The 25943-nt window shown below is 31.0% G+C and overlaps 1 protein-coding gene across 1 annotated transcript; it reads right to left on the reverse strand.

Annotated features, from left to right (window-relative positions):
* Nucleotides 1–15762: 15762 nt before the first annotated feature.
* LOC148208258 (uncharacterized) lies at nt 15763–16419 on the reverse strand. Its single transcript, XM_088120166.1, has one exon. The coding sequence runs from the start codon at nt 16417–16419 to the stop codon at nt 15763–15765; it is 657 nt and encodes a 218-aa protein (XP_087976292.1).
* Nucleotides 16420–25943: the final 9524 nt, after the last annotated feature.

Consider the following 25943-nt stretch of genomic DNA (forward strand, 5'->3'; position numbering starts at 1 on the left):
CATTTCTAAACATTCAATTGCTATATCTTTTTATCAATTTTATAATCATGACTTGTACATATGTATTATGTGTGTGTATATATATATATCTATCTATTTATCTATCTGTTGAATCCAAAATGTTCCTCGAACTCGAAGAGAGTCCAAATTCGAAGTGAGCCCACTAATTACAAAAACATGCAAAAAGAAGAGTGAGCACTTAGATGCTCAAGTTAGTAAGAAGCTGAGTTGGTAGTTTGTAGTTTTAGATTTCAGATTCACACACCTCTTATTGGTGCAAGTGCCTGACATTTATAGTCGATGCCAATTATTCATCTTTGCACGAAGCCGCACGTGAGGATCTCGCGAATGCATGGCACGATGGTAGTCCAAGGTGGTTAGAGAATCATTTGAGTGACATCAATTGAGTTTGACGAAACTCACTCTATTGATTTGTGCTTTCCTTTGGACACATATTAGGTAAATTGTTGGCTTCGTGAGGACGATCTTGTTGCACGTTATGTGGCTCCTAGAATTACATGTGGCGGAGGTTTTCTCCCCCACAACAATATCTATTTATTTATTTTCATATTATAAACAAATAATAAGAACAATATAGTGTTAGATTTTCTTAGCATAACCGAACCTTAATCCATAAGTATATATATTATATATATTTTAGTACAAGATGTGGGAATGAAGATTTAAACTTACAATTTTTTGATCAGTGATATGTACCTTAATTGGTTGAGTTATGCCCAAGTTGACTCCTTCAATTGATATTAAATATGTTATTTTTGTTAAACCCCATCTTGAAATGTTTGAAATTAAAATTGTATAAGATTAGTCCTCTTTCCTTACTAATAATTTAACATAACAAAAAATAAATAATGTTCGTTTTAATCTATTACAATTTTTCAAATCATTACTCTCAAAATTAACGTAACACAAACTATAAACTAAATTCCGCATGCAACACAGTGGTAGTTCTAAATATTGGACAAATTGTAAAACAATTGAAATTCAAACTTTTCATATTCAACATTTTAAAATTTCTTATATTTATAAATTTAATATTACACTTACATGTTTATATTCAAATTAATTTTTTAACAATTATATTTTACTTAATAAACATTTTTAGTCTAATTTTTAGCATGGTAAACTTATCAACCTTTTTTAAAAAATAAATTATCATAATTCCACATTCAAAATTAATTTTACTTATTTGAATTTACATTATATTTATCTGTGTGTTTATTTAATAAATAGATATACGTTCCTATAATAAATAATATTATATTAAACTACTTTTCATAGTATTTATTTTTAGTCTATTTTTAACTTATTACATCAATTGTAATGAGTTATACTAAATTTATAATTAACGAGAGAGATAATTTTAAAATTTAAATTAAGCACATTATTCATTAATTATTAACAATATTTTAAATTATCTTAAAAGTTATTTATTTTAAAGTAAATATTTCTATACACACTAAAGATTCTTTTTTAGCTCATTTTTTATTTAATACTTACTAATAATATGTCATTTTCTTTGTAAAAAAAAAAACTCAAATAAAGATAATAACAGATTTGAGATCAAATTGATGAATAATCATATTAAATTAATAAATAAAAAATAGTAATAATTAAATTTCAACATATTAACCATGCATAAAATTTTAGAATAAAAATACTAATTGTAAAATAGTTTATAAAAATTTATTGGAGGGATTGATACCTACATTTGAAAAGAACTTATGAAAGAGTGTTTATATCTCTAACTGGTGTTTTTTTAGATCAAACCACTCTTTAAAATCTAATTATGATGTCTAATTATTGACAATACTACTTCTCAACTCTTATAAATCGAGATACTCAATGCGCTAGGTCATTATACGATATGACACTATTAAATATATAAAATTAAGAATAAGAAATAAAGATTAGATAAAAAGAAGCAACTAAGGGAGGTAGCTAAATTATTATAGAAATGAGTAGATACGGGAACTTGATATATGTAGATGTAGTGGATGGATAGGTTAGAAAACTTTTGGAATTCCAACATCTTTTACGTTTCATTATAAATTCCAATTAAATGTAAAATCATAAATTATGAGAAATAAATAAGTAATATTTTTTCATATTCATATAATTTTAAATTCCAATTAAATGTAAAATCATACATTATTAGAAATAAATAAGCAATATTTTTTTCATATTCATATAATTTTCATATTCTTCGATTGAAGTTATTCAAAATTAAAAGTGACATGCTTAGCAAATTTAAAATATTATAAAGGGACACAATGGTCTAAAATTGCTTTTTCAACATTGGAACTTTTTAATATATTATAGATTATAGATATAGATTTTTCAGAGATCAAAGGATATATATATTAATAACCAAGTTTTATTTATTAAGAGTCACCAATCAACTTAACTAATGAAGTATAATAACTAGTAAAAAATGAAGAATAATATTGTCATTTCTTCAACATCAAGACTTTAGATATATTAGAAAATCTTCAAAATCTAAAGTTATGACAAAAATAAAAATAAATATATTGGGACCAAAATAAACCAAAGCCAAACGTAGATGGACCACAAAATAGAATTTAAACATTCCTTTTATATATGGTTAATAATGCATCACCAGATCAGATATCAAATTCTAACATTGAACTTTATCTCAAATGGCTAGTTGTTTTAGTACAATTTTGAAGTAACCTTAAGGAAACTACATAGATTTCCTTCATTTATTTTATTTGAACTTTAAAACAAGAACAGTGCAACAGAGGGAAAACACAAGATTATGGTGGTGGAAATTTTGCGACCAATTTACAATAACTTTCAAGAATATTGAAGTCTTGGACAATAATCCCTAGAGAACTAAGCACTTAGGACAAGCACTGCCTTTGAAACCCCAAAATTGCTTGGCAACAAGCTGGACATAACTGAACCACACCATTATTCGCAATGAACGATGCAATTTCGCTCTTACACGATACAAGCTGATTTAGAAAATGATTCAAACAATTCATATCGTTCATGAGCTCCACCCTCGTGCTCACCGCAATGTCATTTGAAGGCAATCTACTGTCATCCATAGCCATAGCCATGGAGGTTCGAAGGACAAGAGCTATCAGAGCAAGGAGAGAAAATATGGTGTTGAATGTAATGGAAGCCATTATTTTGAAACACAAGATTGGATTTCAAATTTTGCCGTTGGTTTATTTATAGCCACTTTATATAGAAATGCATGGGAGACAAAAAGGTTGGTTTATGAAGAAGCTACATGCACCGAGAAGGGAAAGAGACAAAATTGTTGTGATTTAATTACCACCAAAATTTTGTTGTATAAATTAATGACTATTTGTAGGTTTTACTTGGAAGGAACCTCAAAAGGGAAATCAATGTTTGTATACGTTTCATTGTATGTTTAAGTTATAAAGAAGAAAGTTTTGTATTTAAAATTTGATTTGAGGTTGGTTCATAATATTTTAAAATTTTCATTTCTAATCCTAATAATTTAAGGCTGGTTTTATAACCATTTCTATTTTTGGATTTTTTTTAGAAAATAAAAATCATACATAATTGATAAGTTTTTTTTTTTTAAGAATTAGAGTTGGATAGATATGTTTGTTCAAACACATAGAGAAATTTTTTAGAGATAAATTTTAAAAAGAGTAAATTTAGAGAGTTGAAAAAAAATGAAGATATAAAGAGAAACAAGTAGGGAAACTAAGAGAAATATAATATAGAAAATATTAGTTAGAAAAATAGAAAAAAATGTTTATAGAAAAAAAAAAAGAGAAATTTTAGAGAGATACAAATTAGAGACAAAAGATAAATTTTAGGAGAGAGTAAAGTTTAGAGTAAAAGACTTGTAGGATGAAAAAAATAAATTAGAACGAGAAAGAAAGTTACCCTTACAGAAAATTAGATAGATAAAAGGTAGAGATATATTGGTTAATTTAAAAAGAGAGACAAGTTATAGAGGGAATTTTTTTTATGGAAAGAAATTTGGGGAGAGAACTTTGGAAACTATGCTCTTAGGAGAGAGAAAATGGAGAGAAATGTTGGAAGAGAAAAAGAAATGAAAATATATATTGATGAAAAAAATAAAACTTATATTCTATGTATGAAAATTTTTTAGGGAGAAAATAAATCTTTTAAGGGAGAAATTTTAGAGAGTAAACTAATTGAAAGAGAAAATAAATGTTTTAGAGAGAGAATTTTGTTACAGAAATATATCTCAAATAAAAATAATTTATGATTTTCCTTATTTCCAAGGATACAATCAGTTCATTTATGTTTCATTTTGACTTTATTTCAATTTAAAAATCTTAAAAGGCTTAGTATTTGTTAAGATTAAGGGAAATTTAAGTGGATGGCTAAATTTTGCCACCCGTTTTAAAAAAATGTCTATTAGTTTTTAATTTTGCACAAATGGCTAAAGAGTATTTTAGCAATTTTACAAGTTTTCCAACAATACCCTTTTCTATGTCATTTTGGCTTTTTCTTATATTCAATCACATAACAAACTTTGTTTTGAATTCAAAATGATTTTCCTACATTCAAGGGATTTCAAGTTAATTATTTTAGTTACTTTGTTTTGTATTTCGGTTAATTTAAACGATTTGTGTACAACGATTCATCTCCCATCTCATCGTTTTGTAATTGTTCTACTGTATCTTTTTAATATATATATACATATTTGCATGAATTGGTATATATACCTAACCACTAAGGAGTATATGCTATCACAGGTTATTTGTATTTTTGTTTTCCTATTTCTTTATCATTTAATAAAACATCTATAACAAAAGTAAATTAAAAAATCGAAGATTAACAACCTATAAATCAAAACGATTAGGAAAATAGGTGATGCCTCTTAAATTTGTAGCCTTTGGGCGTGTATCGTCATCAGATTCAATTTCTTAAACTTCTTTTGACGATGAGTTATTTTTCTTATGTTCATCGGTGGATTCATTGTTCACTCTTTCTTTCTCTTCATTAGACTTTATATCGTCCATTAAAATATTAGAAAATTTATAAAAATTAAAAGGTCAATAAATGTATATACCAATTAAAGAAAAATTAAAATTAGAATTCAATACACGTATATATCACCATGAAACTCAATTATGTCAATACATGTATATACCAATTCAATAATTAACAAAATACGAAAGTCAATACATGTATATATAATTATACAACTCAAATATCATAAGTAGAATGTCAATACATGTATATACCAATAATTACCTCACTAACACGTTCTTCCTCAACTATCTTGAGACCCTTTTCTTTTCCTAAAATATACAAGTACAGTTAGCTTAGTGAATCTAATTTGTAAATATTACTGTAAAAATTAACAAACAAGAAATATATAAACTACTGCATCTATACATCTTTTTCACTTTCTAAGTTGATTTTGCACAATTCCTTTGAACGTCATGTTATACCAGCAACTTTTAATCATTGTCGAGATGTTCTTCCTCTAACTTTTACCATATCTATAGATTCTATTTAGAATTTAAGCTATATAATATAGTAAGTCTGTTGCAGTTGTAGATATATACTTCTCAGATCTAGTTATAAACAAAAGACACATGTCGGTCTCACACTTATATTTTTTTAAATACCCTAAAATATAGGAAAACCAAAAATATATTTTTAAATACCCCTAAAATAAGCAAAATCTGAACAAAGAGTCTTACCTTCCTCGAACAGTTGTTAGAAGATGGAAGTTAGGCGGCAGATCGGAAACATATCGAAGCGGCAGTAGGTAGATCTAGTCTGGGGCGGCCGGCGAATCGTATCAGCCTTTGGCGGATATGGTCGGGCGGCGGGACGGTAGATCTAGTTTGGGACGTGGCGCATCAAGCACATATGGTACGGGTGGCGGCCAACGGGGAGGGTGGCGGCGGTTGGGTGCGACGGTGACCGATATAATTTTGGTTCGTGGACGGTGGCGTGAAGGTGAGCGGCGCATGGATCTGCTTCGTGAGGTGAGCAGCAAGACAGGGTGGTGGCCTTAACGGTGAGAGGCGGGATGGCGGCTTGCGGATCTACTTCGTGAGGAAGACGATGGTTGTAGGGTGCATGAAGTTGCGTGAGACCAAAAGGTGGGAAGGGACTCCTAAAACCCTAACTTCTCTAACTCAAGTCAAAGGTGAAAAGTAAATTTTATATTTACTTAGTAATAATCTTATTTGTCCTCTTATTTTGGAATTTTAGAGTGGTAAATTTCAAAATCTACCCTAATACATTTTTAATAAATTTTTCTTAAATCAATTTTCAAATTCTGATTATCAATTTTAAATTAGATTTAAGTTAACTATTTAAATTTCATTCATTCGATTAGATAGAATCGATTCTCAAATGAAAGCCCGTTATTTTTGCCTAAAATTATACGTATATACTTAATTGGTTACAAGGTTATATTTGTCTACAAAATATTTTAGAATTTAACGGAAAAAATCAATTAGCCATTATTGCAATATTTCATAGGTTTGGACATTTTTTAAAACGCGTTATTAATTTTAGTCATTCCTGCAATTGCCCCGATTAAGATTAATCATTGATGGGTTTTAATAATAAATGTGTTTTAGTGATATTGGGCTTTAGTTACACTTTGTTTTATATGTAACCATTATTTTGTCATCTGTTGAAAGTTGTTAAGAGCCCAATAGTCTATATAAGAACGTTAACACCTCCTGTATTTTGTAATGGATTTCAATACAAAATAATCCATTATGTTACGATGGTATCAGAGCTCTCAAACGTCTAACGACGATTCAAGAAATATGACAGACTCTATAGAAGAGAATTCTGAAGTCACTACGAGCCAAGGATTCACGTTGATCAATCCGGGCAATAAAATCAATACAGTAAAGCTGACAGACAACAATTTCCTATTATGGAAGTTTCAGGTACTAGCAGCCTTAGAAGGTAATGGTTTAGAGAGCTATATTGATGAAAATAATCAAATTCCACAGCAGTAAATTGTCAGTACAGAAAACTCGATAATTACACAAAGGCCAAACCTAGCCTATACGCAGTGGAAAAGACAAGACAAACTGATAATCTCTTGGCTTCTGGGATCCATGTCAGAGGAGATTCTTGCAGACCTTCTTCACTACAAAACAACGCAAGAAATATGGAGCAATCTTCATCAAATCTTTACTACAAGAAATCTTGCCAAAGTAATGGAAATTTGAACTAGACTTCAGAATATCAAGAAAGGTAATTCTACTATTAAAGACTATGTTCGACAAGTTAAGAGCTTAGTTGATTCTTTACTAGCTACGGGACAACTAGTCACACCAGAGGATCACGTTCTTTACATTCTATCCGGATTAGGATTAGAATATGAGTCAACCATTTCAGTAATTACAACACAATCAGGTGAAGTTTCAGTACAAAAAGCTACTTCATTACTACTATCTCATGAAAGTAGAATGGATAAAGATGTGGCTCAAACAAATGTAAAGGATTCAACACTACCATCAGTAAATCTTGTTCAATAGAACTCTACTTCTCACATCAATGATAATCAGAAATCTCAACATAATGAGGGTTCAAGGTTTAATAATAATGAGTCATATGATGCTAGAGGCCGTGGTAGACATTTTAAAGGAGGAGGAAGGTCGTGGTATCCCAAGAACCGAGTGCAATGCCAAATTTGTCATAAATTCGATCACACGGCTGACAAATGCTATTTCCGAGTTCCAAATCAGTCACATATTGGAGCACAGTCAAATGGGAGGTCTCTTTATAATCAGCCATCTACTGGGTATAATAATCAGCCTATGCCAGCAATGTTAATGGCACCCGATCTTAATAAAGATACAACTGGTATCCAGATTCTGGAGCAACCAATCACATTACACATGATATGGGTAATCTTGCCATAAGTAATGTGGTAACAAGAGGTCAGCAGATACACATAGCAAATGGGGCAGGTTTGTCCATTACTCACTCTGGTTATACTTCTCTTACTTCATCCTCTAACCATATTTTCCATCTTCAAAATCTTTTTCATGTTCCCTCAGTTACTAAAAATCTTCTTAGTGTTAGTCAGTTTGCTAGAGACAATAAAGTATATTTTGAATTTCATCCATATTTTTGTTTAGTAAAAGATTAAGTGACTGGTAAAGTCCTTCTTCAAGGAATCTTCATGATGGTCTATACTCTTTCAAGTTGACAGCATCATCTCCAAATTCTAAAAGCATTTCAACAGCCAATCATATTCTCCAAACTACTACATCATTGTGTAATACATCTATACCCTAGTGTAATAAACCCATAGATGTTTGGCACAAACGATTAGGCCATCCATCATCCCCTGTTATAGATAAAATACTTGACAAATGTATCAATAAAACACTTTCATTTTGTCAAGCTTGTGCAATTGGCAAGAGCCATTCTCTCCCATTCTCTCCTTCCACCACCACATATACTGCTCCATTGCAACTTGTGGTTTCTGATCTTTGGGGACTCACATATAAAACTTCCAGAAATGGGTATCGATATTACATCTCTTTCATTGATGCTTTCTCTCGTTTCACTTGGATTTACTTTCTTGAAACTAAATCTCAAGCTTTCTCGGCCTTTATCCAATTTAAAACCTTAGTAGAAAAACTTCTAAACACTTCCATTCTATGTTTACAATAAGATGGTGGTGGAGAATTCAAAACCTTCTCTCCTTATCTTAAAACAAATGGGATTGAACACCGCTTTTCTTGTCCCTACACCTCCCAACAGAATGGGATTGTAGAATGTAAACATCGACATATAGTCGATACTGGCCTTACTATTCTATCACATTCCTCTATGCCTTTAGAATTTTGGGATGATGCTTTCTCAACAGCTGTCTACTTAATAAATAGACTTCCTACTTCTACTCTTGAATAGATAAGTCCATTGGAAAAACTTTATCATCAAACACCAAATTATTCATTTCTAAAATCGTTTGGTTGTCTATGTTATCCTTGTCTTCGACTCTACAATAATCACAAACTACAACGTCGCTCTACCTCTTGTATTTTTCTAGGGTACAGTAATGTCCATAAAGGTTACAAATGTCTTGCTTTCAATGGGTGACTATAATTTTCTCGCCATGTCATTTTTGATGAAACCTCCTATCCCTTTCAAACTTCCACTGTCACCACCACTTTATCTACTATCTCACCTCCCTCTCTACCAAACTCTTCTCTTAATTCAACCACTTCTCCTCCTACTGTACCTACTTCTTCTAGTCAACTTTTGTCTTCTCCTCCAACTAATATACTTCCAAATCCACCTACAACATAACCTAATCCAACAAATTTTCTTAATTCGTCTCCTTCTCCTCATCCTACAAATTCTACCTCAAATGCTTCGTTATCTGCTGACCCTTGTCCAATGGTACCTCAGAACACCCATACTATGGTAACTCGTGCGAAGAATGAAATTTTTAAACCCAAAGTTTATTTGGCTGATTACAAAGAAGTAGAACCTACATCTGCTAAGGAAGCTTTGAAACATAATCATTGGTGGAAGGCTATGGAAGAAGAATATGTCGCTTTAATGAAAAATCAAACATGGGAATTAGTTTCACCTCAACCAAGGAAACTGTCTTAATGGAACAACCAACGGGATTCATTGATTCAAGCTCCAAACATCTTGTCTGTAGACTTCGAAAGGTTCTCTATGGTCTAAAACAGGCTCCCAGGGCTTGGTCTTATCCACTTGTATATCGAATATATACTGTATATCAAAAAAAATATACATTGTATATTAAATATATATTGTATATCAAATATATACATTGCATATTAAATACATACTGTATACCAAATATATACTATGTATATTAAATATATGTTGTCTATCAAATATATACATTGTATATTAAATATATACTGTATATCAAATATATCTTATTCTAGTTACATTAAAAATCTTTGGATCTTAGTTTATTGGAATACGAGTAATGCAAATAAATAATAAGATAACTCTTTATTGAATAAATAATTTGTTCATAAATTACAAATACACGAGCTAAGGGCACCAAACCAAACAGTTTCCTTGTCACATCTGCAAATTGAATAAGGCAATATATGGCCCGAAAGAAGAACCATGGGCATGGAATGATGAGTTAAAGTCTGTGCGGTTATCTTGGGGCTTCCAATACTTCAAATCTGATGCCTCTCTCTACTACCTTCGGTCAAGCTCTACGATTATTTTATTTCTCATTTATGTTTATGACGATTCTCATAGGAAATGACATCGCCTTCATTGATAAATTCATTCACATGTTGGACAGTCAATTTGCTCTTAAGGATCTCGACCGATTAAGCTACTTCCTTGACATTAAAATTGACCACTTGCCTATGGGTCTATTACTTAATCAAGCAAAATATATTGATGATCTACACTCCAAACTAAACCTGCAACACCTCAAGTCGTGCCCATCTCCCTCTGTCACTGGCACCCAAATCTCCCTTAACGACGACTAACTCATGGCAGACCATGTTCTCTAACGCAACACTATTGGTGCATTGCAATACTTGACACAAATAGTTGGACATTTCTTATATTGTAAACAATCTCAGTCAGTCTTTCAAGGCCCTAATGGATGTTCATTGCAATACTATGTGCTATGGAGAATGTGGTCAAAAATTTATTAATCCGACTTTCATATTTAGTTTAGTTTATTTGGATTCTCACATCTACACCACAATATTTTTTTTATTAAGGCTCATATGGATATTGATTTTATTTTAACCTTACATTTTTAACTGCACTATAGCAACAAATTTATGTTCATCCCATTGTACTTAAATACGTACATTTCTAAACATTCAATTGCTATATCCTTTTATCAATTTTATAATTATGACTTGTACATATGTATTATGTGTTTGTGTGTGTGTGTATATATATCTATTGAATCCAAAATGTTCCTCAAATTGGAAGAGAGTCCAAATTTGAATTGAGCCCACTAAGTATGAAAACATGCAAAAAGAAGAGTGAGAACTTAGATGCTCAAGTTAGTAAGTAGCTGAGTTGGTAGTTTGTAGTTTTAGATTTCAGATTCATACACCTCTTATTGGTGCAAGTACCTGACATTTATAGTCGATGCCAATTGTTCGTCTTTGCACGAACTCGCACATGAGGATCTCGCGGCTGCATGCCACGATGGTAGTCCAAGGTGGTTAGAGAATCATTCGATTCACAACAACTGAGTGTGACAAAACTCACTCTACTGATTTGTGCTTTCCTTTGGATACGTATTAGGTTGATTGTTCGCTTCGTGAGGATGGTCTGGTTGCACGTTATGTGGCTCCTAGCGTTACACGTGGTGGAGATTTTCTCCCCCACAACAATATCTATTTATTTATTTTCATATTATAAGCAAATAATAAGAACAATATAGTGTTAGATTTTATTAGCATTATCGAACTTTAATCCACACGTATATATATTATATATATTTTAGTACAAGATGTGGGAATGAAGATTTAAACTTACAATTTTTTGATCGGAGGTATGTACCTTAATTAGTTGAGCTATGCCCAAATTGACTCCTTCAATTGATATTAAATATGTTATTTTTGTGAAACCACATCTTGAAATGTTTGAAATTAATATTGTATAAGATTAGTCTTCTTTCCTTACTAAACAATTTAACATAACAGAAAATAATGTTCTTTTTAATCTATTACAATTTTTCAAATTCTTACTCTCAAAATTAGCGTAAAAAAAACTATAAACTAAATTCCGCATGCAACACACGTTTTTTTACTAGTAGTTCTAAAGATTGGACAAAAATAGCAAGTATAGCACGAGCATCAAACTTAGATCTATGATGTGGCAGAGAAGAAGTATAACACAAACATCCAAACACCTGCATTGAAGAATAATCAGGAGGAGAACCAGGTAATAATTTGTAACAACCCGTATTTTCTAATACGGTCATTCTGACAAAATGCAGAAACGTAACTTTCAAGAAACTTTAAGAACTAAAATTATTGAGCGGAAGCAATTTCTTTACATAATTTTTCTAAACTAAACTAAATAGAAAGATGACTTTGAAACTTATGTCAGTGCTCTAAACTTCACCTTCTACCAAAACGATCATTTAATTCTTCATCTGAAAAACATTTAGAAAGCAGAAAAATGAGTACGAAAATACTCAGCAATTTCCATATCGAATTTCAAAATTCATTTTCCTTTGAAAACATTCGTAAACAAAACTACGAACAGATCAAAACTTTTAAAGTTCTTTAAAATATTTAATACAATTTTCAAAACTTTCAAAACAAACTAAATTTTCAGAAAGAAAGTCTTCAAATAAGATAAAATTTCCAGTCAATCAAAACAAATTTTCATTCTTTCAAAACAAACTTCCATTCATTCAAAACCAACTTTTAATGATTCAAATCAATCTTTCATTCATTCAAAACAAACTTTCATTCGATCAAACTTCAAATCCTTTAAAACAAACTTTCTTTCAATCAAAACTTTCAAAATTCCTTCTAAAACATTTGGTATAACTTTCAAACTTTCGAATAACTAAATCATTCAAACATTCAGAACAATCTTACATTCATTCATACTTTCAAAATCAGAATGGAAAGTTTCATTATTTGGGTAGCCTACAGAACATATATGGTTACCCGTCAGTAACACCAATCAATCAGAAGCTTTTATCAGAGTTGTCGAATTAATATCAACTAGAACAGAGTTGTCGAAATAATTTCGACCAGAACAAAGTTGTCGAACATTCAAACATTCAAAACAATCTTACATTCATTCATACTTTCAAAATCAGAATGGAAAGTTTCATTATTTGGGTAGCCTACAGAACATATATGGTTACCTGTCGGTAACACCAATCAATCAGAAGCTTCTATCAGAGTTGTCGAATTAATATCAACCAGAACAGAGTTGTCGAAATAATATCGACCAGAACAAAGTTCTCAAACATTCAAACATTCAAAACAATCTTACATTCATTCATACTTTCAAAATCAGAATGGAAAGTTTCATTATTTGGGTAGTCTACAAAACATATATGGTTACCCGTCGGTAACACCAATCAATCAGAAGCTTCTATCAGAGTTGTCGAATTAATATCAACCAGAAAAGAGTTGTCAAAATAATATCGACCAGAACAAAGTTGTCGAAATAATATCGATCAAAACAAATAGAACGGTTACTTAAGTGTGAGAACATGCGAGTGAATAACACATACATGAATCTTCATTCCCAAGGAAAGTCAAACCACAAAAGTGTCTTCCCACAAATAACCCAAAACAGAAATTCATCAATTCCAAATTAGGCTACTACCCCAAATAAGCAAAACGTTCCTCAAAACAAAATCATAGCATATCTAGATAGCCCTATCAAATCAATCAAAATATCTTTCAAATAAAATGCAAAACAAATACTTACTTTCAATATTAAATTAATTCAAAACATTGAACTAATTTAAAACAAACTTTATCAATCCTCCAAAACATGATTTCAAATATTTCACAAATAAACAAAATATCAATTTCAAACCTTTAAATAAATTTAAACAAAACTTTATCAAATCATATAAGAATACTTCAAATACTTTACAAATAAACATAATATAAACTGCCAAATTAGTTTTCAAATCCATAATAAAACTTCAATTTCATAGGCAAGATATCAATTTCAAATCTTCATATCAAATCCAAAATACATTTAGTTTTCGAAGGAATATGGTAAATCACTTACAATACTTTTTGAAAGATATGGTAAATCATTTACAACACTTTTCGAAGAGATATGGTAAATTACTTACAATATTTTTCGAAGGGATACGGTAAATCACTTACGTCTTTCAGAAATCCTACGAATCTAATTAACTTCTTCCTTGGTAGTTGTCAACTTAGAGGCCTAGAAACAACCAATATCCAAAATCAATCCTTAAATCCTATCCAAGGATTTAAAATTCAACCAATTACTAACCAAATCTTATCTACCCAATTTTCCCATTCAAAACACTTTTTTTATGCAAAATAATTAGGAAAGTATAGATTTGGGGCTACAAAACCAGATCTGAAAACTGGGTTAAAAAGCCTCTAAAATCAACAATAACAACCTTTAAAATTACAAGAATCGGTATAAATTAATACGGACAAAATTTACAAAAACATTCCCAACAAAACAAGTTTAAAAGCCTTATAATCAATTGAAAATTTGGGGATTTTAAATCTGGAAAATTTTATGTTTTATAAAATAAAACTTCCAAGAATTTTCCATAAAACAATTAACAATTTACTGATTTTTATAGAAAAAATCAGATCTGAAAACTGTATAGAAAACCTTTAAAACTTGGTAAAAACATATAATTTTTCATCTAAAAATCATAACAATAAACTATAGTTTATGGGATACAGATAGGTAAACTTTTTATGCAAAAAGAGTCTCATAAACAAAAAGATTCAAACCAAAAATTCTGAAAAATTTTTAGGGTAAAAAATCCTTAAAATCTTTTATTATAAAAACAAAGACCTCAAAATTTTTCCCAATAAACTGAATTAAAAAACTACAGATCAAGAAAAATAAAACTAAAACAATGAGGAAGAAAAACTTACCAATCTTTGAAAGGTTTATCATTGAGAAAACAAAAGAAAACAACTAAAAATAATAATAATTTATATATATATATATATTTTTTTTTTCGGTTGTTACATAATTCATAAGGAGACTGCCAATGTAAGACACGAGATGGTGTGTGATTGACTAAAAAAACAGCGGTAAGCACACATTCATCCCAAAAATGAAGCGGACTCGTGACTGAAAATATAATGCTCAGGCAACATTGAGAATATGCTGATGTTTTCGTTTAACTACAGAATTCTGTTCAGGCCTTTCAACATAAGAAAACTTATGCAAGATTCTTTTAGCTTTAAAAAAATTCCTCAAATCTAAGAACGGAAACATTTTTCCGTTAGTCTCCTTTATTTGAGAATATGTTGATGTATGTCTGAATAGAAACAGACAGTCTTAGTGCAATGACAGAGAGCAAGTTATACAGAAATTGAGGAACATATAAAACTTCTCGTATTATGAATGAACCAGGCAATCGCACAATGCCAATAAAATGCACATTAAGGTGGGTAGTGTTTGGTAAGATGACTATAGTGTTAACTGGCAATAAAGAGACAAATAACTCTCTCTGAAAACAAATATGTCCTGATGCGCCAGAATCAATAATCCATTTTCTAGCAACATGATAAGAATGAGATACATAATATGTACTTGCCATATATGACGAAGAGGTTTCAACATCTGATTTTGTTGCATTAAGTTGTGACTGCAACATATTGAGAATGTTATAGCATTGTGAGATGGCCTCAGATGTGTTCGTAGTGTTGACGAGAGAAGTCGAATTCAAAGGCATAACTCACATTGAGTACTGCATTTGAATTCACATTGGATGATGAACCAGAACTCGAAAAAGTCGAGGAATTCATGGCAGTTTGACCTGGAGGAAATTCGTTGCAATTTGTAATAGCATCAATTGTGTGACCTATCATGTTACAATGAGTGCAGAAAGGACGAATTAGTTGTTCTTGGCTTGTTAGAGGATGAAGATCCACGAGAACCTTACTGCTGTTGAATTGCCATTCCAAAGGTTGAAGTTTGTGTAGAAGGAAAAGTTCTGATCGACCTTTGTTGCTCTTCTTGAGAAATCAAGGAGAAAGCCTTGCTGATAGTCGGATATGGATCAATTAGCAATAGTTATGCCCTAACTTGAACAAAAGAATCATTAAGTCCCATAAGAAAGGACATTAGATATTCAAACTGAGCACACTCTTTGATTTGGTGCATTCCACTACAAGTGCATCTTCCAAAGGTGCAAGAAGGGCGATAGACGCTATACTCATCCCAAATAGTCTTGAGACGAGTGAAATACATGCTTACAGAGTCTTGATTTTGTGAAAATGTTGAAAGATCTCTCTTCAATTGAAAAATCTTTGGTCCGTTCTTCTTTTCAAAACGATCGAACCAAATGTCGCGTGCACATTCAGAGAAGATTATACTTGCCGAAATTGGTTTTGACACAGAATTCAGAATCCAGGCTATTACCACGTGGCTGTTTCGAATCCAAGCAGGTAGCAATTCTCCGGTAGGACGAGTGATAGATCCATCAATGAATCCAAGTTTATTCTTCACGAATAACGAAATAATCATGGATCGACTCCATGATATGTAATTCTCATATGTTAATAACTCAATGACGAGCACGAGATTGGTAGTGTCATTGTGATGCAAGAAATATGGATTAAGTGATTCGTCAGCCGAATTCTGAAGATTCGAAACATGATTAAGGTTTAGAGAAGTAGATGACTGATCAACGACTGGCTCATCTTCATGATTAGGAGTTACTGAAGTCATGGTGGCAAAAGAAGCACAAAAATAACGTGAAGAAAAAAAAAATCAGAGACGCTCTGATACCATTTTGGACAATCGGGAAAAATGTGCTTCATTCACTATTGCACCCAAATAAAGGTATTTATATGCAGGAAAATAAAGAATAACCACTTAACAAACTAACCACTAGACTTACAACAGACTAAATAAGAATAACCACTTAACAAACTAACCACTGGACTTATAACATACTAAATAAGATTTACAAATATATACACTCCAATATGAGCCAGCTTACTTGATTGACAGAAATAGGAGCCCATCAAATGTTGGTGATGATATGGTTATTCACTATCTCTTCTTTATAAATACCTTGAAAGAATTTAATGACATCCTTTTCAATAAGGGGATCGTGGTAAGGCTAATTCCTTCATTGCTTATGATTTCTAATATAAAACCTTTTCTTTTTCGAGCCGTACAAACTTTATGAAAGAAAGTCGAGCTCTCATCCCCATCAGTTAACCACAATCGCTTGCACCTTTTGTTGGAAGTGTTGATGGACACTTGCTAATTTAGAATCAACAAGACTCATTTGAGAATAAACAACTCCACTTGTATTGAAATTTCTCACAACATCCAAACTTGGTTCACAAACTCTCTCAAACTCTCTTGTTTTTCTTCTCCACACACTTGCTTGAAATACAACAAGAGATCATCCTATTTATATGATTCCATGGTAAGATCTAGATCCATAAACTTCATCCTATGAATCTATACATACATGAACACAATTAATTTATCTCAATACATGAATGCACTAGTTCATGTACATGTATCGTGTACCTAGGAATGTATATGCATAATGTATCTAGAATAATACATATTTAATTTTCAACATCCCCCCTTAAACATGTCTTCCTTGTAACTCCAAGTAAATTCTTCAACTTGTTAAAGATTTCAACTTTGAGTGGCTTTGAAGATATCCGTAATTTGATCTTCAGTCTTCACATAATCAACTTGAATCTCCTTTCTTGAAATGCATTCTCTAATGAAGTGAAATCTCATATCAATGTGCTTACTTCGATCATGGAACACTGGATTCTTTATTAGAGTAATTGTTGACGTATTGTTGACATGGACCATAGTTGCATCTTCTTGCACAATTCCAATTTTCTTCAACAAATTTCTCAACCAAACTGCATGACACACACATGATGATGCAACAACATATTCAGCGTCACAAGTAGATAGTGTCACAATAGCCTGCTTTTTAGAACTCCATGTAAAAGCAATATTGCTAATAAAGAATACAAAATCACTTGTGCTTTTTCGATCATTGAGATCTCCAGCCCAATCACTATCACAATAACCTTCAAGTTTGAATTCTCCAGACGAATAATGAATTAATCCATAATCCAGCGTACCTTTTAGATAACGAATGATTCTCTTTACTACTTTCGAGTAGTTGTAGGAGATTACATAAACCGACTCACCAATCCAACACTGAAAAAAATATTAGGCCTTGTACATGTCAGATATCTCAAGCTCCCAATGAAGCTTTTAAAATATGAAGGATCATCAAAATCTCCATCTTTATATTTCGACAATTTCATTCTAGTTTCGATCGGATTAACAACTGGTTTCGAATTGAACATCTTGAATTTCTCAAGAATTTCTCTAGTGTATCGTTCTTGAGAGATAAAAATTCCTTCATCTGATTGATTCATCCCAATGCCAAGATAATATGATATAATGTCAATGTCTGTCATCTCAAATTCTTGGATCATTGGATTCTTAAATTTGTCAAACATGTTTTGACAATTTCCTTTAAAAATCAAGTCATCAACATATAGACAAACCAACAAAATATCTCTATAATCGTTAGTCTTTGTATAAAGAGAATGTTCATGTGGGCATCTTAAATACCCATTGTCATGGAAATATTTGTCAATTTTGTTATTCCACATCCTTAGAGTCTGTTTCAACCCATACAGTGTCTTCTTCAACTTTACAACTTTATCCTCTTGTCCTTTCACCACATAATCAAGAGGTTATTCTAAATATACTTCTTCTTCAAGATTTCCATTCATAAATGGCGATTTGACATCCATCTAAAAAATCGTCCATCTATTTTGAGCAGCAAGTGCAATCATCAATCATATGGTCTCCAAGCGAGCAATAGGAGCAACATCGTAATCAACGCATTTTCTTTGAGAGTAGCCTTTCGCAACTAATCTCGATGTATGTCTTTCCACTTCTCTTCCATTTCTCTTTGTCTTGTACACCCATTTGACACTTACTGCTTTCTTTCCACTTGGAAGAGTAGAAAGCTCTCATATGTCTTCTTCTTTATAGCCTTTATCTCGTCAGCCATTGCAATCTTCCACTTTTTATCTTGTAAAACTTCTTCTAAGTTTAAAGGTTCACTGTCACCAAATAGACAAAAGAGAGTTAGATCATTAAAGCTGCTTTCACTTAACTCTTCAATTTCATCATATATGTCCCGCAAACTTCTCATGCGATGAGTCCCTTCACTTGAACTTGATGAAAATGATAAAGGCGTGGTCTGTACTGGCGTGACCGGTGATGGAGGTGGTGTTAATGGAGAAGCAATATCACCAGTTTCATCACTATCTTCGGGAAAAATAGATACTTGTAGTCTTTTGGTTTATCACTCCAATTTCATGCAGCTTCTTCATTAAATACGACATCTCTGCTTACCACCATCTTCTCTGTAGAAGAATTATAAAACTTGTAGCCTTTGGAGCTTGCATCGTAGCCAACAAAAATATATTTCTCACTTTTATCATCGAGCTTACTATGCTTCTGATCTGGTATATGGGCATAGGCAATACTCCCAAAAACTCTCAAATGAAAAATATATGGCTTTCTTCAGGTCCATGCTTCTTGCGGAGTTTTATTCCATACACTTCTAGTGGGAGAACGATTGGACAAATAAACAGCTTATGCCCAAAACTTTTCTGGCATCTTCTTACTCTTCAACATGCTCCGAGCCATGTTAAGTACAGTTCTATTCTTCCTCTCGATAATATCATTTTGCTGTGTAGTCCATGGAACTGTCATAGGCCGACGAATTCCATTTTCTACACAAAAATATTTGAATTCATTCGAAGTGAATTCTCCTGATCTCCTATCAAATCTCAACGCTTTTATATAAAGACCACTTTCTTTTTCAACAAGAGCTTTGAATCTCTTGAACATGCCAAATACTTCTGATTTCTCCTTGACAAGATAAACTCAAGTTTTTCGGTTGAAATCATCAAAGAATAATAAGAAATAATTATTATTACCAAAAGAACTTGGCTTGATAGGTCTAAAAAAATTATTGTGAACAAGCTCTAGCGGTCTCTTTGCTCTCGAAGAAGATTCTTGTGGAAAACTTTTTTTTGATTGCTTACCAAGCAGACATCCTTCACAAAGTTGATCTGGATGCTTGACATATGGAAATCTTTTCACCACGCCCTTCCTGGTTAATAATCTCAAGCCATCAAAGTTCAAATGCCCATGTCTTAAGTGCCAAATCCAGGATGAATCTTTCAAACACGACTTCAAACATTTTGCAACATCAGTTTGAATGTTTAATGGAAACATTCTATTCTTCGTCATTTGGACTTTAGCAATCATATTGTCACGATGATCCCGTATTGAAAGACTATAATCTTTCATCAAAATATTGTAATCTTTCTCTAAAAGTTGTCCCAAACTCAAAATATTGTTCTTCATATTTGGCACACAATAGACATTAGAGATAAACTCATGTTTCCCATTCTTCAAATTGATCAAAATCTTACCTTTTCCCTTTACAAGAATTTTTGTAGCATCATCAAATATGATATTGCCATGAACAGATTCATCCAATTCCACGAACATGGATTTACTTCCGAACATGTTGTTGCTTGCACCACTATCAAGATACCACGAACTGTTCTCACATGTTTCTTCATCTCTACATGCTAAAAGCAATGATGGCTCACTGCTTTTAACATCTTCTTCAATGTAATCGACATTTTCTTTTACTTTATTTCTGCACTCCCATGAATAATGACCGAATTTATGACAATTACAACATTCAACTTGGCTTTTGTCATACCTCATGTCATCATTTAACTTTCCTCCATACGACCTCGAATAATTTTGTCGGCCATGACTTTTAACGAATTGGAATTGAAATTACTCCCATCAAAGTTTCTTTGACTATAGTTTCCTCGACCATGACCTCTAAAGTCACCACATCCACGACTTCTACCACAACCATGGTCTTGATAACCTCTTTCTTGGCTATCTTCTTTATCTTTCAACTGCAACTTTGATTGAAAAAGTTATTTGGTAGTCTGTTTGCTCTTCTTGAAAAGCTTTTCTTCATGGGCTTGTAAAGTACTCATCAGTTGATCAACGGACATTGTACCCAAATCCTTTGATTCTTCAATTGCTACAACGATGAAATTAAATTTTTCATCCAATGAGCGAAGTATCGTTTCAACAACTTGCTCATTATTTATCGTCTCACTATACCTCTTCATTTCATTTACCACATCTAGCAACCTTGAAGTATAATCTGAAATTTTTCATCCAGTCGAGCCTTCTTGACCCGATCAACTCCTTTATAAGTATTCTCCAAAATTTGCCATGTTTGAATTGCGATGGTTGCTCAAGAAATCTTCTCAAAATTTGTGTCATCAATGGCTTGATGAATAATGGTGAGAGTCTTTTGGTCTTTCTTTCTGGTATTTTGCAAAGTCTCTCGTTGAGCTTGATTCAAAACCACATCCTCTGCTGGTTCTTCATAGCCTCTATCAACAATCTCCCATGCACCTTGTGAACCAAGTAAAGGCTTCATACAAATACACCAACTGCTATAATTTTATTTGGTAAGACGAGATACTTGAAAAGGAACCAAATTGTTGTTTGTCATTTGCAAAAAACAACTCTTTTCAAACTCAAGCTCTGATACCACTTTGTTGGAAGTGTGTGATGGACACTGGATAATTTAGAATCAACAAGACTCGTTTGAGAATAAACAACTTCACTTGTATTGAAATTTCTCACAAAATACACATTTGGTTCACAAACTCTCTCAAACTCTCTTGTTTTTCTTCTCCACACACTTGCTTGAAATACAACAAGAGATCATCATATTTATATGATTCCATGGAAAGATATAGATCCAGGAACTCCATCCTATGAATCTATACATACATGAACACACAATTTACTTATCTAAATACATGAATGTACTAGTTCATGTACATGTATCATGTACCTAAGAATCTATATGCATAATGTATCTAAAATAATACATGTATAGGCCTCCCAAAAATTATGGTGGAAGGCTGCATCCTTATTCGTGCTCATTAATTTATGATATCCCGTAGGTGGGTGTCGAGGCACGGGGCCAATCATTCTGTATTGTTTGGCATTTTCCGCAAGTCACATGGGATCCCCTTTAGGTCCTTCGTCATCACCAGTTGCCTCATTTGATGCTCACTCAAGGGATCCAGCATTAGCATATCAGCTTGAGCAAGTGTTGGGATGAGCGGGTATGCTATCTCCTTTCCCTTAACAGGGTCACGCTATAGCGGTGGGTCCATTCACCCCTAAGCTGGTACGTTCGCTACCCTCACTGGAATAATGGTATGAGCGAAGTGGTTAGAGGGTCCTTCTTCGTTGTCGGGCTACACCATATAATTCTCATATAGTATACGAGTAAACGTAGTAATCTCGGCTCTTGGGATTCAATGGGTTCACCCTTGCTCGTTCGTGCAATGTACGAGTCAGGCAGCGTTCGGATCCTATTGAGTTCTCGCTTCATCTTGTTCGACTAAGAAGAATGTGATCTTGTGCTCTTAGGATTCAGAGGGGTTTCCCTCACCCGTGCTTTCCCCACTATTATCTCTATTGTTTCATTTAGCCTGAGTCTGCCTAGAACTCCCCCAAACACTAGAATGTTAGGATTGGTCTTCAACCATAATTCTATTGGGTAAAGCAGATGACCCAACAACACGTTCCCACACACGGCGCAAGATGTTGAATTTGAAATCTTCCTCGAATCGAAGAGAATCCAAATTCGAAGTGAGTCCACTAAGTACGAAAACTTGCAGGAAGAAGAGTGAACACTCCTACACTTAAGTTAGTAAGTAGTTGAGTTGCTAATAGATTCCAGATTCACACACCTCATACTAGTGCAAGTACTTGACATTTATAGCCTATGCCTAACATTTCGTCTTTGCACAAAGTTGCACCGAAGGATCTCGCCGAGCTGCGTGGCACGACACCAATCAGAGTGGTTAGACAGTCTTTTGATTGATCTCAACTGAGTGTGATCGAACTTACTTTCCCAATCTATGCGTTCCCTCAACGCCGATTATTCACTAGGTAAGGCAGCCTGGCTGCATGTTCTGTGGCTCCTTGTGCTACACGTTGCAGGGGTTTTTTTCCAACATTAATATCTATTTATTTATTTTCATATTTTAAACAAATAATAAGAACATGTTAGATTTTCTAGGCAAAACCAACCTTTAATCCACAATAAATAAATAAATATATATGTATGTATGTACGTACGTACGTACTTTAGTACAAATGTGGAGTTGTGATTCAAACCAACAATCTTTTTATCGGAGATAGGTACCTTAACCAGTTGAGCTACGCTCAAGTTGGCCATTTCAGTTAATATGAATATATTACTTTACTTATTTGATTTCATATTATATTTATTTGTGTGTTTAATTAATAAATAGAATACATTATTATAATAAAAACTAATTTTCATAATATTTATGATTTGTCCATTTTTAATTTATTATATTAATTTTAATGAGTTATAATAAGACATATACTTTATATTTAAAATTAAACACATTATTCATTAATTATTAACAATATTTTAAATTAGCTTAAGAATTATTTATTTTAAAGTAAATATTTATGTACATACTAAAGATTCAGCTCATTTTATTTTTAAATTCTTACTAAAAATATGTCTTTTTTACTATTAAAAAAACTCGTATAAAGATAATAATATTATTTCTTAATGTTAATAGGAGATAAAATTCCGAAATAATCATATTAAATTAATAAATTAAAAAATATAGTATCAATTATGCTTCAAAACTATAACCATTCATAAAATTTTAGAATAAAAATAACAATAATACTAATTGTAAAATAATTTATAAACATTTATAGGAATGATTGATGCCTATATTTGAAAAGAACTTATGAATGATAGTCTATACATCTGAGTAATGTTTGAGATCAAACCACTTCGTAAGATCTAATGATATATGATTATTGACAATACTACTTCTCAACTCCTATAAATCGAGATACTCAATGTGCATCTAAGGAGAGAGAGCTAAATTATTGTAGAAATTGAGAAGATATGGAAACTTCATATATGTAGATGAAGTGAATGGATCGGTTAGAAATCTTTTAGGATTCCAAATTCTTTTTAAATTTTATTATTAATTTTAATTAAATGTATAATCATAAATAATTTGAAATAAATAAGCAAAATTTTTCATATTCATATAACTTTTACATTCTTATCAATCGAAGTTATTCAAAATTAAAAATGACATAGCTTAGTAATAATTTTTATAATTATTAGAATAATTTTTAACATGAAATATAAATAATATATTAATTATTATTAGTAGAATATTTTACCATTTAAAATGTTACTAATAATTAAAATTAATTTTATACAATTTTTTGTTTTATAAAAATTGATTAACATTTTATATTAACCCATCTATTAATGGAAAATAAAAGATATATTATAGAATTAATAATAATTTTTAAACTTTTCATTAAATAACACTATAATATTATAAAATTTACGAGGATTTGTTAAAAATTATAATAAACTCTTACAATGAAAAAATATTGAATATTTCATTTTGAATTAAATATTTTTGTCAATTATTCATCTCAAATATTAGGTTACTTACTTTTAAAATATTTATGATTATATATTTATATTATTGTTATTAGGAAATAAGAGAAATAGTTTTAAAAGCATGCTAAATTTCTTATAAAATTTGAATCTATAGGGCATTGAGCTAATAAATTTTAAAGTAGCCACAAATATTCTAAAATAAAAAGAATATTAATTATAAAAGAATGATGAAAAAATAGTAAGTAATAACAAAACAAAACAAAACAAAAATTCTAGATATATACACATTTGTTAAAATGGAATCTATCACACCTCGTAGTTGGAAAAGAAACATCATTGTTTTTTTTTTTTTTTACATCATCTGTGGTGCATAATCGAACTCACAACCTCTTGGTTGGAAATATATGTCAATTACACGTTTTGGAAAAGAAACATTTATTTATAAACTACATCAAATTGAAATTGTATCATCTCAGACTAGATTTGAGATATATATTTGACTATTCTCATGCAACTTAAATGTATCACATTTATCTTGAGCTACTTCAATTTCAAGATTAAAAAGACTTTGAGAGCAACGGATTGAGAGAGACTAATAGTAAAGAAAAAATTATGTTCAAATATTGGTGGAGAAATGATAGGACAAAACATCATTTTATAGTAGAGGTTCGAAAAACTTATAAAACTTTTTGAATTCCATGACTTATGAAAGTATAATATTAATTAAAATTAAAGGAAAAAAACTTTAAATTACTGGGTAATGACACAACAAATTTTTTCATATTCCACATTTTTACATTCCATGTTTTTATTATTGTTAATAATTAATTAATTAATTAATTTACTACGTATGAATTAGTTAATGATATATTCTGTAAATTTAAAACATTTAAAACTCGACAATGGTAAAATAATCTAAAAATATTTATAAAAATAGTTTTTTAATAGATTATAGATTATATATTAAAAAATTTTGAAATTCTATTATTAATATGAAAATTAATTCATAAATTAAATAACAACCTTTTAGTTTCTACTAAAACAATAATAATAACGATCTTTTAATATTCCAACTTTTTAAATTCCATATAATTGTTATCGTTCATAATTAATTTATTATTTATTATTGATAATTAATTAATTTATTTAATATTTAGCATTAATTTTATAGGGCATGTTTTATAAATTTATAAATTGAAAAGAGGATATAATCTAAAAATGTTTTTTTCAAGATCCTCCATTTTTAACATATTATAGATGTTAAACTTTTTTAACTTGAGATCAAATTATTTTATTGATTTAATTTCATATTATAATTACAATTATTAAAGAAAAATTCTTTAAATTTTATAATCGGGAAATCAAATTACCTATAGTTTTGTATCCCACCTTTTAAAATTACACACAAATTATTGTTGATAATTAATTTATCAATGTACTATTTAATTAATTAAACACTTTTTGATGTATTAACTTACATGATTTTTTCAACAATAAAAATATGGTCTTGCAATTGATCTATATTTTAAACATGTATTAAAAAAAAATTGCTCAAAATAAAAACATTATGAATAAAAAATACACTAATTATAAAAGAACAATAAAAAAAAACCAAAATCCTAACTAC

Source organism: Momordica charantia (assembly GCF_013281855.1).
Source record: "Momordica charantia cultivar OHB3-1 chromosome 11 unlocalized genomic scaffold, Mcharantia_2.0 BLBB01000011.1, whole genome shotgun sequence".
Classification (NCBI taxonomy): domain Eukaryota; kingdom Viridiplantae; phylum Streptophyta; class Magnoliopsida; order Cucurbitales; family Cucurbitaceae; genus Momordica; species Momordica charantia.

Bases quoted from the DNA above. Each gene is read 5' to 3' on its own strand.
- LOC148208258 (XM_088120166.1), bottom strand. From the start codon at position 16,419: ATGACTTCAGTAACTCCTAATCATGAAGATGAGCCAGTCGTTGATCAG.